The sequence below is a fragment of the Pelophylax lessonae genome (assembly GCF_965119305.1).
Source record: "Pelophylax lessonae genome assembly, chromosome: 1".
Lineage (NCBI taxonomy): Eukaryota > Metazoa > Chordata > Amphibia > Anura > Ranidae > Pelophylax > Pelophylax lessonae.
In genome coordinates this window covers 380,944,568-380,957,278 of record NC_138768.1, presented here as the reverse complement: position 1 = coordinate 380,957,278, position 12,711 = coordinate 380,944,568, and the positions used below count along the sequence as shown (strand labels likewise).

At 44.4% G+C, this 12,711-nt stretch overlaps 1 protein-coding gene across 2 annotated transcripts in view; it reads left to right on the top strand.

Moving 5' to 3' along the window:
- The window catches only part of ERMP1 (endoplasmic reticulum metallopeptidase 1), a 100,298-nt gene that overhangs the window by 36,380 nt on the left and 51,207 nt on the right, over positions 1-12,711 (top strand). For both annotated transcript variants that reach the window (XM_082269474.1, XM_082269475.1), the window contains exons 5-7: positions 267-413; positions 8,022-8,114; positions 9,593-9,805. In XM_082269474.1, coding sequence (XP_082125600.1) covers positions 267-413; positions 8,022-8,114; positions 9,593-9,805 — 453 coding nt within the window. The remainder of the gene's footprint in view (positions 1-266; positions 414-8,021; positions 8,115-9,592; positions 9,806-12,711) is intronic.

Here is a 12,711-nt window from a genome sequence, read left to right as displayed (position 1 = left end):
ACTCATCAAACCCACTATGGCGTAAAACTTAGCTTTTTTTTTTTAAACAACCATATGAAAATTTGATATGAGTATAAAGAAGTCATAAAAAACTGCCAGGCGTGTTACCTTATATACAAGGCAATGTAGTTCTAGTGCAAGGGCATGATATTAGTCCTGATGTATACAATTACCTAAGTATTGGTTAAATACTAGAGCGTGCATCTTATTCTTAGTAACTTGTTTATCTATAGTTGTGTTTTCTCTTTTTATAATTCTTTTGACAGGCCCTGAAAACCCATGGCTGGTACAAGCATATGCAGAGGCTGCTGTCCACCCTTTTGCTTCAGTTGTTGCTCAAGAGATTTTCCAGAGTGGTGTTATTCCTTCAGATACAGATTTCCGCATTTATAGAGATTTTGGCAATATTCCAGGTTTGTTTTAATGTTCTAGCTAATATCTTCAGTACTTATTATATTTTTATGGATTATGAATTTTGTGTCTTTTACAAATGAATGGTATGTCGTTTTCTTCCAATTCCTTTTCCATTTTTTTTTCATAATCTATTTTTCCAGGACTCTGTTGTGGAATGAACCTTTGTCATACATTGATGTGACTGAACATGTTTGTTTTGTTATCAAATATACTGAGAGGGATTAAGGGAACTAACTGATATCAGTTGCCCTTCCTGCTTGCTTTTTTTATGTATGTTATGTTATCTGTTAGGTGGGGAATAATAAGCCAAATATTTTTTATTACATATTATCTAGAAAAAAAATGTTTTATCTTTAGGTTAGCAACATTTAACTGCTGTGATCATATGGTTTATAAAAGCTTGTCTGATTTTTTAAAAGCGTGTCCACATAGTTGTTGTTTGTACCTTTTTGTTGTTGTGTACAACCTATGTATGAACCTAGAGATGAACCTGTTTGTGATTCCACAATTTGATGGTGACTCTGTGTACATATGCAGTTTATCCTTTGGAGAAGCAGATGAGTATAAGTGTACACAACCATACATTATAATAACCATGAATATTTTTATTTAGAACAGATACTTACATAGCCACGTCAATTTACACAGCGCTTTACATATATTTCTCTTTTGTTCATTGACAGACACCGCACTCCATATTCAGAACCATAGGGTTATATCGCCCCTACAGGGGTAAGATATTAGGCAGAAATGTCAAATATTTGACATTGCATATTTAGATTTTAGTAAGGCTTTTGACACTGTCCCACATAGAAGACTTATCAATAAACTGCAGTCATTGAGCATGGACTCCGATATTGTTGAGTGGATTAGGCAGTGGCTGAGTGACAGACAACAGAGGGTTGTAGTCAATGGAGAACATTCAGAACAAGGTCATGTTACCAATGGGGTACCTCAGGGATCTGTACTGGGACCAATTTTGTTTAATATCTTCATAAGTGATATTGCAAAAGGCCTCGATGGTAAGGTTTGTCTTTTTGCTGATGACACAAAGATATGTAACAGGGTTGATGTCCCTGGAGGGAAACGCCAAATGGAAAAGGATTTAGGAAAACTAGAAGAATGGTCAGAACTCTGGCAACTGAAATTTAGTGTGGATAAGTGCAAGATAATGCACCTGGGGCGTAAAAACCCAAGGGCAGAATATAGAATATTTGACACAGTCCTGACCTCAGTATCTGAGGAAAGGGATTTAGGAGTAATTATTTCAGAAGACTTAAAGGTGGGAAGACAATGTAATAGAGCAGCACGAAATGCCAGCAGAATGCTTGGATGTATAGGGAGAGGTATAAGCAGTAGAAAGAGAGAAGTGCTTATGCCGCTGTACAGAACACTGGTGAGACCTCACTTGGAGTATTGTGCGCAGTACTGGAGGCCATATCTCCAGAAGGATATAGATACTCTAGAGAGAGTTCAGAGAAGAGCTACTAAACTAGTACATGGATTGCAGGAAAAAACTTACCAGGAAAGGTTAAAGGACCTTAACATGTATAGCTTGGAAGAAAGAAGAGACAGAGGGGATATGATAGAAACTTTTAAATACATAAAGGGAATCAACTCGGTAAAGGAGGAGAGCATATTTAAAAGAAGAAAAACTACCACAAGAGGACACAGTTTTAAATTAGAGGGGCAAAGGTTTAAAAGTAATATGAGGAAGTATTACTTTACTGAGAGAGTAGTGGATGCATGGAATAACCTTCCTGCAGAAGTGGTAGCTGCAAATACAGTGAAGGAGTTTAAGCATGCATGGGATAGGCATAAGGCTATCCTTCATATAAGATAGGGCCAGGGACTATTCATAGGATTCAGATATATTGGGCAGACTAGATGGGCCAAATGGTTCTTATCTGCCGACACATTCTATGTTTCTATGTTTCTAGAAAAAACAACTTGGCTACACCTATGGGCAGTCCTAGGTGGTATATACCCCCCCCCCTCTGCTATAGGCTTTCAGTTTTTTTTTCTGCCTAGTCAGGAGTAAGATTCTAGCTCCCTGCTGGGATCTTTGGTTCTAGCATTTTTTCTATTTATGGCATCTTTTCGGATTTTTTTTTTTTTTTTTTTTTTCGGTGGAGATCTACAATCAACTGCCGGGCTGGGCTACAGGCTGAATATCTAGAACCAGGTGTCCCCCCCCCCCCCCCCCCCAGTCCGGCCAGCGAGCGCACGCAGACTGGAGCAATGCGCTGGGTTGGCCGTGACATGGCCCCACCGGACAAAGACTGGCCAGCGAGTTAAACTATCTCGCAGGTTCGCATACGACCAGGCTCCTGGTCCAAGTCGCATCGTTCCTCTGGCCGACAGCCCCCCCACTTTAGTGAAGAGTTGTTCTGTCTGGAGCAGTGTCCACTTCCATGGATCAGTGAGTACAAGTCCCCCTCTCCTCCTGGATGCAGGTACACCCTGGGATGGTCGGACCTGTGGGTTCCCCTCCTCCCACTAAGTCCCTCCTCTGACTGTGTGGTCAGGTACCCCATGTGGTTCTTCCTGCTGCGACATGGTGGGCCTCGGCTTCAGGGACAGGTATCATTGTCCCTGGGAGCCTTGTGGTGCGCTTGGCGACCATTTTCTTGTGGTCTGGTCTCTGGTACAGCAGCCATGTTTTGGGGCCTATGTTTTCTCCCCGGGCGGCCATGTTTTTGTGGTCTGGTGGCCATTTTTTTGTTGGTCTAGCATTCACTGGAGCGGCAGCCATGTTATTGGAGCCGCGCGGCGGATGTGCCTTCTGGGCCCCTCCTCTATCCCCTTGTGTGGATTTCCGGGTTTCCTTTCCTATCTTGACCCTGCACAGACCCTGAATCCTGGGTCTCTGGCTCTTCGTGTGGTTGGTGACCAGCGTTCCTCCACTGGTGGTGAGTCCTGGTTGGGGGTTCCCTCTCTCGGCTGCAGTAGCAGGGAGTACAGGCTCTGAGTATCTCGGCTGTTGTGCGGGGTATACAGGCTCTGAGTAGGTGGGTTTCCACGGCGGTGCCAAATTCTTTTTTACTATGGGGTTCTCATTTATGGAGTCTCAGAAACATGTTTCAACACCTGAACCCCCTCCTGGAGGCAGCAGGCCCCTCGGGGTCCCAGCCTTCCACTGATGCACTGATGGTGGTCCTGGAGTCCTTTGTTACCTGGGTGGAGGTGGCCATTGGGCTGAGGACTAGCAAAAAGTACCGTCCACCCCCATCTGTCTCGCCAGTTCCTGAATCTGGCTCTGTTGCCGCAGACGTGGCACACCCTGCAGGGCTTGACGCTAAGCTCCCTGATCTGTCAGATAGTGAGGATGATTCCTCCACAACTGCAGTGGTGCACGAGAAGGTGCTGGTGGATGCACTTGTTACATCTGTGTGGGAGACATTGAAGATGGAGGATGCAGCTGAGGCGGCTGCGGAGGTGGCCGTTCCTTTTGGTACTCACAGACCGTCTGGTACGGCTAAAATGTTTCCTTATCCATCCTATTTTGATAAATTTGTCTACAAAGATTGGGAGCGCCCTAAACTCCCTTTTGTGGTTCCTAAACATTTTGTGGTGTGGTACCCTGTTGAAGAGCCGCTTCTGAAGAAGTGGACTGTCCCACCGGTGGTGGACCTTTCTGTTTCTAGGTTGAATAAGGCAACCATGAGTCAGGTAAAGGAATACCCGGCTTTTAAAGCTTTCGTTGACAGAAAAGCGGAGTCTGTGGCCTGCAGCATGTTTACTATTGCTGGTTGGGCATTACGGCCAGTCCTGGCCATTGCCCTGGTGTCGCAAACATGGAGTTGGCTAAACTTTTGCACCATGGTCTGGGAGGTGAGCAGATTCCCCCCCCCCGCCTTTGTTATGTTGGTGGACCAGTTGGCCTAGGGCAGTGATGGCGAACCTTGGCACCCCAGATGTTTTAGAACTACATTTCCCATGATGCTCATGCACGCTGCAGTGTAGTTGAGCATCATGGGAAATGTAGTTCCAAAACATCTGAGGTGCCAAGGTTCGCCATCACTGGCCTAGGGGCTGCAATTTGTATGTGATGCCTCTCTGGATGGCAGCTCTCTGTTTTTGCAGTGGTGCTTAGGCGTGTGTTGTGGCTTAAGTGTTGGTCTGCGGACCAGACCTTCAAAAAAGCTCTAACTGATTTGGTTTCTGGGCCCATGGACCTCCTCTGTGAATGACAAATGGGCCCACAAAGTAATTCTGTCGGAATACAAGATAGTTTCGTTCTTGCCCTCTGGAAAGGTTCTTTTCCTCGAATGTGCGTTTATCTTCAGATCGTCGTAAGCTCTTTTTTGAGGCTGTGCAGGACCTGTTGCTTCAGGGAGTGATGGTTCTGGTATCGGAACAGTTTCAAGGTGTTTTTTTTTTTTTTTTTTCAATCCTGTTTACGGTCCCAAAAAAGGAGTGAAAGGTGCATCTGAGTTTGGGCCTAAGGCCCTGAACCGTTTTGTGTGGATACAGAAATTCAGAATGGAGTCTATTCGCACGGTGGTGGATCCCTACATCAGGGGGGTTTCTTAGCCTCTATTGACATCAAAGATGCTTACTTACACATTCCAATTTGTGCCCGACACCAGCGTTTCCTCCGCTTTGCTGTGGGAGATGAGCACTATCGGTTCGTAGTGTTACCCTCTGGTCGCCTCAGGTCTTCACAAAGGTGTTGGCCCTGAATTTGGCATTGCTACGTCAGCGGAGAATTGCTGTGCTGGGCTACTTGGATGCCCTCCTCTTGCAAGCGGAGTCCTCGTCAGATTTGGCAGACGACGTGGAGATCACTATCTAGACCTTGAAGGAGTAGTTTGGTTGGCTTCTGAACTATCAGAAGTCCACCTTGATCCTGTCCAGTAAATTGGATTACCTGGGTCTGACTTCAGAGAGATCCTGGTAAAATGGGACAAGTGCCCAAAGTCTCTGGACAATCAGATTTGTCTGAGCTGGTTAACTAGGGGTTCCCTAGTCTAATGGCTTCTTTCTCTGACCCTTCAGCAGGGCAAGTCTTTTCTCCCCTTGTATTAGACAGTGGTCACGATGGATGCCAACCTGTCTGGGTGGGGAGGTGTCCTGGGGATGAGCTCAGCTCAGGGTTGTTGGTGGCTGGAAGAATCCAGGCTACCGATAGATGTCTTGGAACTTCGGGTGATCAGACTTTGCCTGGATCACTGGATGGATTTGCTCCAGAGGCTCTCGGTACGGATCCAGTCGGACAATGCCATGGCAGTGGCGTATGTCAATCACTAGGGCAGAACAAAAAGTGTGTTGGCAGCTCTGGAGGTCTCGGCATTCTCCGGTGGGCAGAACACTTCGCCCACTCCGCCGTACATATTCCAGATGTGGAAGATTGGGAGGCGGATTATCTTAGTTGGCAGGCGTTGGACCAAGGGGAGTGGTCCCTTCATTCGGGCGTGTTTCATCTGATATGTCTGAGGTCTACCCCCCCCCCCCCCCCCAAGTAGACCTGTTGGCATCTCGGCTCAACATAAAAGTACAGAGGTGTTTGGCAAGGTCACGAGATCCTCTGGCGGATGCCACAGATGCTGTGGTGGCCCCGTCTTCTGCAGCTTCTGCTCAGGATCGAGGACAAAGGGATTCCAGTCATTCTGATGGCCTTGGATCTTTGTACACTGACCTAGTGCGATTGGTCCATGACGTTCCTTGGAGGCTGCCTCTCAGGAAGGACCTGCTGTCCCAAGGGCCGATCTTCCATTCTGCTTTACAATTGCTGGCTTTGATGGCCTGGCTGTTGAAAGCCAGGTGCTGAAGGATAGAGGTTTGCCTGGGTCGGCGATTCTGACACTGCTGAAGGTGAGGAAGTCTACCCCTTAAAGATTTACCATCGTACGTCGAAAAGCGTGCATCTCGCGGTATGAGTCGATCGGTGTTCGACCTTGATTTTTTTCGGTGGCTTGGATTTTGACCTTCCTTCAGTGAGGTGTTGAGCCGAAGTTGGCCAGAGTACCATCAAGGGCCAGGTGTCTTCTTTTGTGGCCTTCTTTCAGCGACCCTTGGCCATGCATTCCTTGGTGCGTACTTTCATTCAAGACGTTCGACACCTGACTCCACCAGTGCGGTCTTTTTATACCACTGTGGGATTTAAACTTGTTGCTCTCCTTTCTCCAGGAACCTCCTTTTGAGAATATTCTTGAGATAACCCTGCTTACGCTGTCACAGAAGATGGTTTTTTTTTGGTGGCTATCACTTCTGCTCGCAGGGTGTCGGAACTGGCAGCGTTCTCTTGTTGTACTCCCTATTTGGCGGTCCACATGGATAAGGTGGTTTTTAGTCCACGTTGGTCGTTCCTACCTAAGGTGGTCTCTGACTTCCATTTGAATGAAGACATTGTGTTGCCTTCCTTGTATTCCAGGCCCGCTCATCCCAAGTTTGCATTGCATACCTTTTTGATGTGGTTTGGGCAGTACAAGTGTATTTGGCAGCCACAGAGTCTATTCGGAGATCAGACTCTTTGTAATCATGGACGGGACAAGAAAAGTTCTGTCGGCTTCTACCTACCATTTCCAGGTGGATCAGACAGACAGTGATTCAGGCCTATTCTATCGAAAGGTGGGTTCCTCCCTTCCCTGTGACAGTCACTCTACTCGGTCGCTTAGAATTTCTTGGGCCTTCTGTCATCAGGCGTCAGTATAGCAGGTTTGCAAGGTGGCCATCTGGTCGCCGGTGCATACTTTCACAAAATTCTACAAAGTGGATGTTTTCGCCTCTGTGGATGCTTCTTTTGGCTGCAAGGTTTTGGAGGCTGTTGTATTGTTCAGGTTGGGTTCCTGTTGTTTTTTTGTTGAGCTCCTATTACCAGGTTGGCTTCTTTTGTTTAGCCCGGGGTCCTTTGTCCCACCCCTCATGTTTTTGGCACTGCTTGGGGATGTCCCTGTGGTTCTGAATATGGAGCTCTGTGTCCGTTTAATGAACGAAAGAGAAAATAGGATTTTTGTTACTTACCGTGAAATCCATTTCTCTGAGTTCACTGACACACAGCCTCCTACCCCTCTTTGGAGTTTTGATACTTCTGATACTGCATGTTTCTTAACTGAAGGCCTATAGCTGAGAGGGGGGTGTATACCAGCTATAACTGCCCATAGACGTAGCCTAGTGTCTTACTCGTGTAAGGGGCGATATAACCCTATGGTTCTGAATATCGAGTGTCCGTCAATGAATCTAGAGCCCTCAAAGAGCTTACAATTTAAGGTCCCTAACTCACATTCATACATATACATATACATACTAGGGCCAATTTAGACAGAAGCCAATTAACATACCTGCATGTATTTGTAGTGTGGGAGGAAACCTGAGTACTTGGAGGAAACCCACGCCGGCACAGGGGAACATGCAAACCCCAGGCATGTAGTACTGTGGTTGGGATTCAAATCAATGACCCTATTGCAGCTAGGTGGAAGCGCTAGCCACTGTGCTGCCCACAGGGTGTTCTTGTTAGTGGTATATCTTAAAGATGGGAATGTACAGCATGCTTTGTTTTACAATCTGCAATATGCTTGGAATTAACAAATCTAATTTTAACCTGTCCTGGGAAATTTTGCAGTTTGTTTTTTTTTTTTTATTAATCTCTAATGCCTGTTATTTAGGTATTGACCTGGCATTCATTGAGAATGGCTACATTTACCATACAAAATATGACACAGCGGATAGAATTCACACAGACTCCATTCAAAGAGCAGGTTGGTAATAATCATTGTCTAAAATATTGCTACAAATCCTACATAAAGGAATATCTAGTGGCAAATAAAAAGCACTGTTCCTTTATGTTCCTTCATTCAGTAAAAAACAGTGCATACAAACTATATTTACTGACTAGGAAATCCTTTTAAAGTGGAACTCAATGCAAATATTTAAAACGTTCTTTAGTACAGCTACAATAAATATTTTTAGATGCACAAAGAAAACTTTCACAGTACATTACTGTCTTATGTGCTTCTGTCTGGTATGGGACATGGGTACCTACATAGCTTTATCGGGTAATGGTGTTGTCAGGGGCACATGGGAGGCTGTGGGTACAGCAAAAGTGCAACTGAGACAGCAGGTGCAATGGGGATGGAAACGGCGGATGCGGTGCAAACGGCAGGTGCCACAGAGGCTTTGGGTTAGGGTTGCAACTAACAATTATTTTGTCTGTCTAGATTATTGACTAATCTAGCGATTATTTTTCCGATTAGTTGACTAATTATTTTTATTTTTTTTTCTTAATTGAGTGTTCTTTTTTTGAATAGCTAATTAATCCTTTGAATAACTTAACAAAAAATGATATGTACAACTTCTAATATAATATTTCAACTTTTGTTAAATTTTTCCAAAAAATACTTCAATGTGGTTGAAGTTTTTACAGTATACAAAAATGAAGTGGCAAAAATGAAATGTAAAAAGGGAAAAATTTCTAAAGATAAAATTATATGAGTGAAATAGCATACAAGCAAAGCTGCTGGCACTGATCTATAGTGTACTTTATTGTATGAGATGAGAGCAGGGTAAAGCTCTATAGTGTGCATATACTTTATTAGATGAGAGCGGGGTAAAGCCTATCAGTGCCCATCAGTGAAGGAGAAAAATTAATTCCTTATTTACAAAATGTTATAACAGAAACTAAGAAAAACCTTTCTCAGTTGAACCTACAGACAGGTCCATCAGCCTGCAGAGTATTGTATGAATCTTTCTCTAAGCTGCGAGTTATTTCTGCTGTAAACGGCTCTCTGCTATCAGCAGCAGCATGGCATTCTTTGTGGATCTTCTCACAGCAGGGGTTGCAGCAAACACTGATCCCGACATAGCTGAGTGATTACCTTATCTCCCAGTCTTTTCATTCCTCAGTCTTTTCAGTCTTTACCGGTCTTTTCATGTCTTGGGCACTCTGAGGTGGGGGAGGAGGAGAACAGACGGCACGAGCAGGGGGCGTGTGACTCATCGACTCCTTTCACGCACGTCGACGTATTTCTGTAGTCGACGTAATCTATTACGTCGACGCATCGTTGCAGCACTACTTTGGGTACAGAGGCGGTACAGCAGAGACTTTGTGTTACATGCTTATTACTTCATATAGTAACATTTTATTGTAACTCTCTTCATAAAAAGTCGAATTTATTTATAATTTACCATACTGTGCGGGTATTGTATGTATTTTAAATGTGAATTGTTTTTCACCCAGGTGACAATATAATGGGGGTATTGAAATACTTGGCATCTTCACTCCTCCTTGCTGACTCTTCAGAATATCGTCATGGGAACTTGGTTTTCTTTGATATGAGCGGCTTCTTTGTGCTGTCCTATCCAGCTCGCATTGGTACCATTGTAAATTACATCATTGGCACAGTTACTTTGTTTTATCTAAGTAAAAACACTATTAAATACAAACGAGCAGGTAAGCTATTGTATGTATCGGTAATGATTAAAAAACCTTGTGTAATTCCAGCTTGCATCTAACTGGCCTTTAAACCGCTCCCCTCTTCTAAAACCTATGCTAACTAACCTGTATAAAGCCAGGTACACACTATTCGTTTTTATTTCATTCAACCCAGTGGAGTGTGTGAAGTTAGTGATCTCCCACGCTAAGCTGTTGTGTTTTGACAGGAGAAAAGCCCCCTGCCAGAACACTGCAATCGGCGCTCTCTACCATTGGTTTAGCACTGGTGGAATACAGATAAAGATTCACGAATATATCAGTTTTAGATACTGGGAGCAGTGCACCTTTTATTCATTTGTTTTGAAGATACAAATGACCATTTTCCCTTATCACAGATACATTTAATGGACATTTTTGTTTGTATTTGACACTATAGTGCAGGGATCTTCAAACTACGGCCCTCCAGCTGTTGCAGAACTACACATCCCATGAGGCTTTGTAAAACTCTGACATTCACAAGACATGACTAGGCATGATGGGAGTTGTAGTTCCTGAACATCTGGAGGGCCATAGTTTGAAGACCCCTGCTATAATGTGTTGTTTCGTTTGGATACAGTTATTTCACTTTTTTTTCTTTGAAATTAATTTCTCTGTTAATTCACAGACAGCGCACATTTTTTCACATTTGGCTGATCAGGAGTCGGTTGGCTGCTATTTTCTAGCATGCACACCCGACAGGAGCTGGTCAAATGTCCGGCTTCTGTTGGATATTTTTTTCAACTGGCAAATGTCTCCTTACATTTGGCCTGTGTGTACCCAATTTAAGAAAGCTGTACACTATATTACCAAAAGTATTGGGACACCTGCCTTTACACGCACGTGGGCTTTAATAGCATCCCTGTCTTAGTCCGTAGGGTTTAATATTGAGCTGGCCCAGCCTTTGCAGCTATAACAGCTTCAACTCTTTTGGGAAGACTGTCCACAAGGTCTAGGAGTGTGTCTATGGGAATGTTTGACCATTCTTACAGAAGCTTATCTATGAGGTCAGGCACTGATGTGGACGAGAAGGCCTGGCTTGCAGTCTCCGCTCTAATTAATCCCAAAGGTGTTCTATCAGGTTGAGGTCAGGATTGTGTGCAGGCAAGTCAAGTTCCTCCACCCCTAACTCGCTCATCCATGTCTTCATGGACCTTGCTTTTTGCACTGGTCCAAATCATTTGGTGGATGGGGGATTATGGTGTGGAGTTGTTTTTTAGGGGTTGGGCTTGGCCCCTTAATTTCAGTGAAGGGAACTCTTAAGGTGTCAGCATACAAGACATTTTGGACAATTTCATGCTCCCAACTTTGTGGGAACAGTTTGCAGGTGGCCCCTTCCTCTTCCTACATGACTACGCACAGTGCACAAAGCAAGGTCCATAGAGACATGGGTGAGCAGGTTTAGGGTGGAGAAACTTGACTGGCCTGCACAGAGTTCTGATCTCAACCCGATAGAACACCTTTGAGATAATTTAGAGCGGAGACTGCGATCCAGGCCTTCTTGTCCACATCAGTGCCTGACCTCACAAATGCCCTTCTGGAAGAATGGTCAAACAATTCCTATAGACACACTCTTAAACCTTTTGGACAGCCTTCCCAGAATAGTTGAAGCTGTTATAGCTGCAAAAGTTGGGCCAACTCAATATTTAACCCTACGGACTAAGACTGGGATGCCATTAAAGTTCATGTGCGTGTAAAGGCAGGCATCCCAAAACTTTTGGTAATATAGTGTATATCCCTAGCTATTTTGAGGTCTCCCTGGTCGGGTCACATGATCTTCCCTGTGTCAGCCAGTGGTGGCTGCATGGCAGAGGAGAGAGCGCTCTCCTAGCAAAGCCCAGTCGGTGACATTACCCATAGTATTCAGTGGCCCATCCATTGTCGGCACTCCTTCCTCTCTGCTGCAGCCTTGCTGGTTAACACAGGGGAGCTGGATCACGTGACCGGGCCAGAGCAGCCTGAAAATAGGCAAGTATATACAGCACTGTACATCTTTCTTACATTGGTTAGTTAGCATGGGCGTTAGGAGGGGAGGGGACAGTTTTAAGTCTAGTTAGGTGTAAGCAGGAATTTCACTTTAATAACATTGTATTTTTTGTGCATATCCAAGCTCTTTTTGAACATCCTGTTCCTGTATGTATTAGGCTGAACTGTAAAACTTTACAGTATGTCATCATGCCAGAAATTGAAAGCCAAACTTAAGCTAGCCATACACTGATTGAAATTTCGATTAGTTTGTGGCCATCCCCACTTGTCAGAAGGCAAGGGAAAAGCTGGAAAACGTTTCTCAATCAGCGTCTTCAGCTGCTAACGATTGCCAATGTCAAGATACAATTTCCCAGTTGGGGGTGGGGGGGGTGGATGTGTATCCCCCCTCGCCCTCCTCTCTCATTTTTTTTTGGTGTAGTAATCAGTTAATTTATTTTTTCATTCGGTACTCTGAAAAAAAAACAAAAAAATCTTTGGCCAGCTTTATTCAAAAGATTTCTGGGTTTTGTAGTTCAGCTTTTAAAAAACAACTCAGGAACATTTTAAGACAATGTTTAAGAGAAGCAGCAATGTTTGCTAAAACCGCTTAGGACCTGGCTGAATGATCAATTACTTGATTGTAGCCATACAGCTTAGGTAATACACAAGTCTCCAGAGTCCCAAAAAAAAAAAAAAACACATTTATTGGACATATAAAAACAAAGGTAAAAATGCTGTGCAATCCAAATCCTCCCATTTGAAAGTGACAGTTATTAGCGGCTGAAAAACAGACTGCTTGCCAGCAGATGGAGATGTCTGTGATGTGTCCTCGGCTAGGGCAGACTCCAGTGTTGCTGTATACACTTGGCTCTCCCTGGAGGCTGGTGTGGGAGTTGTAGCTGGAGATGTAGATTGTGAAG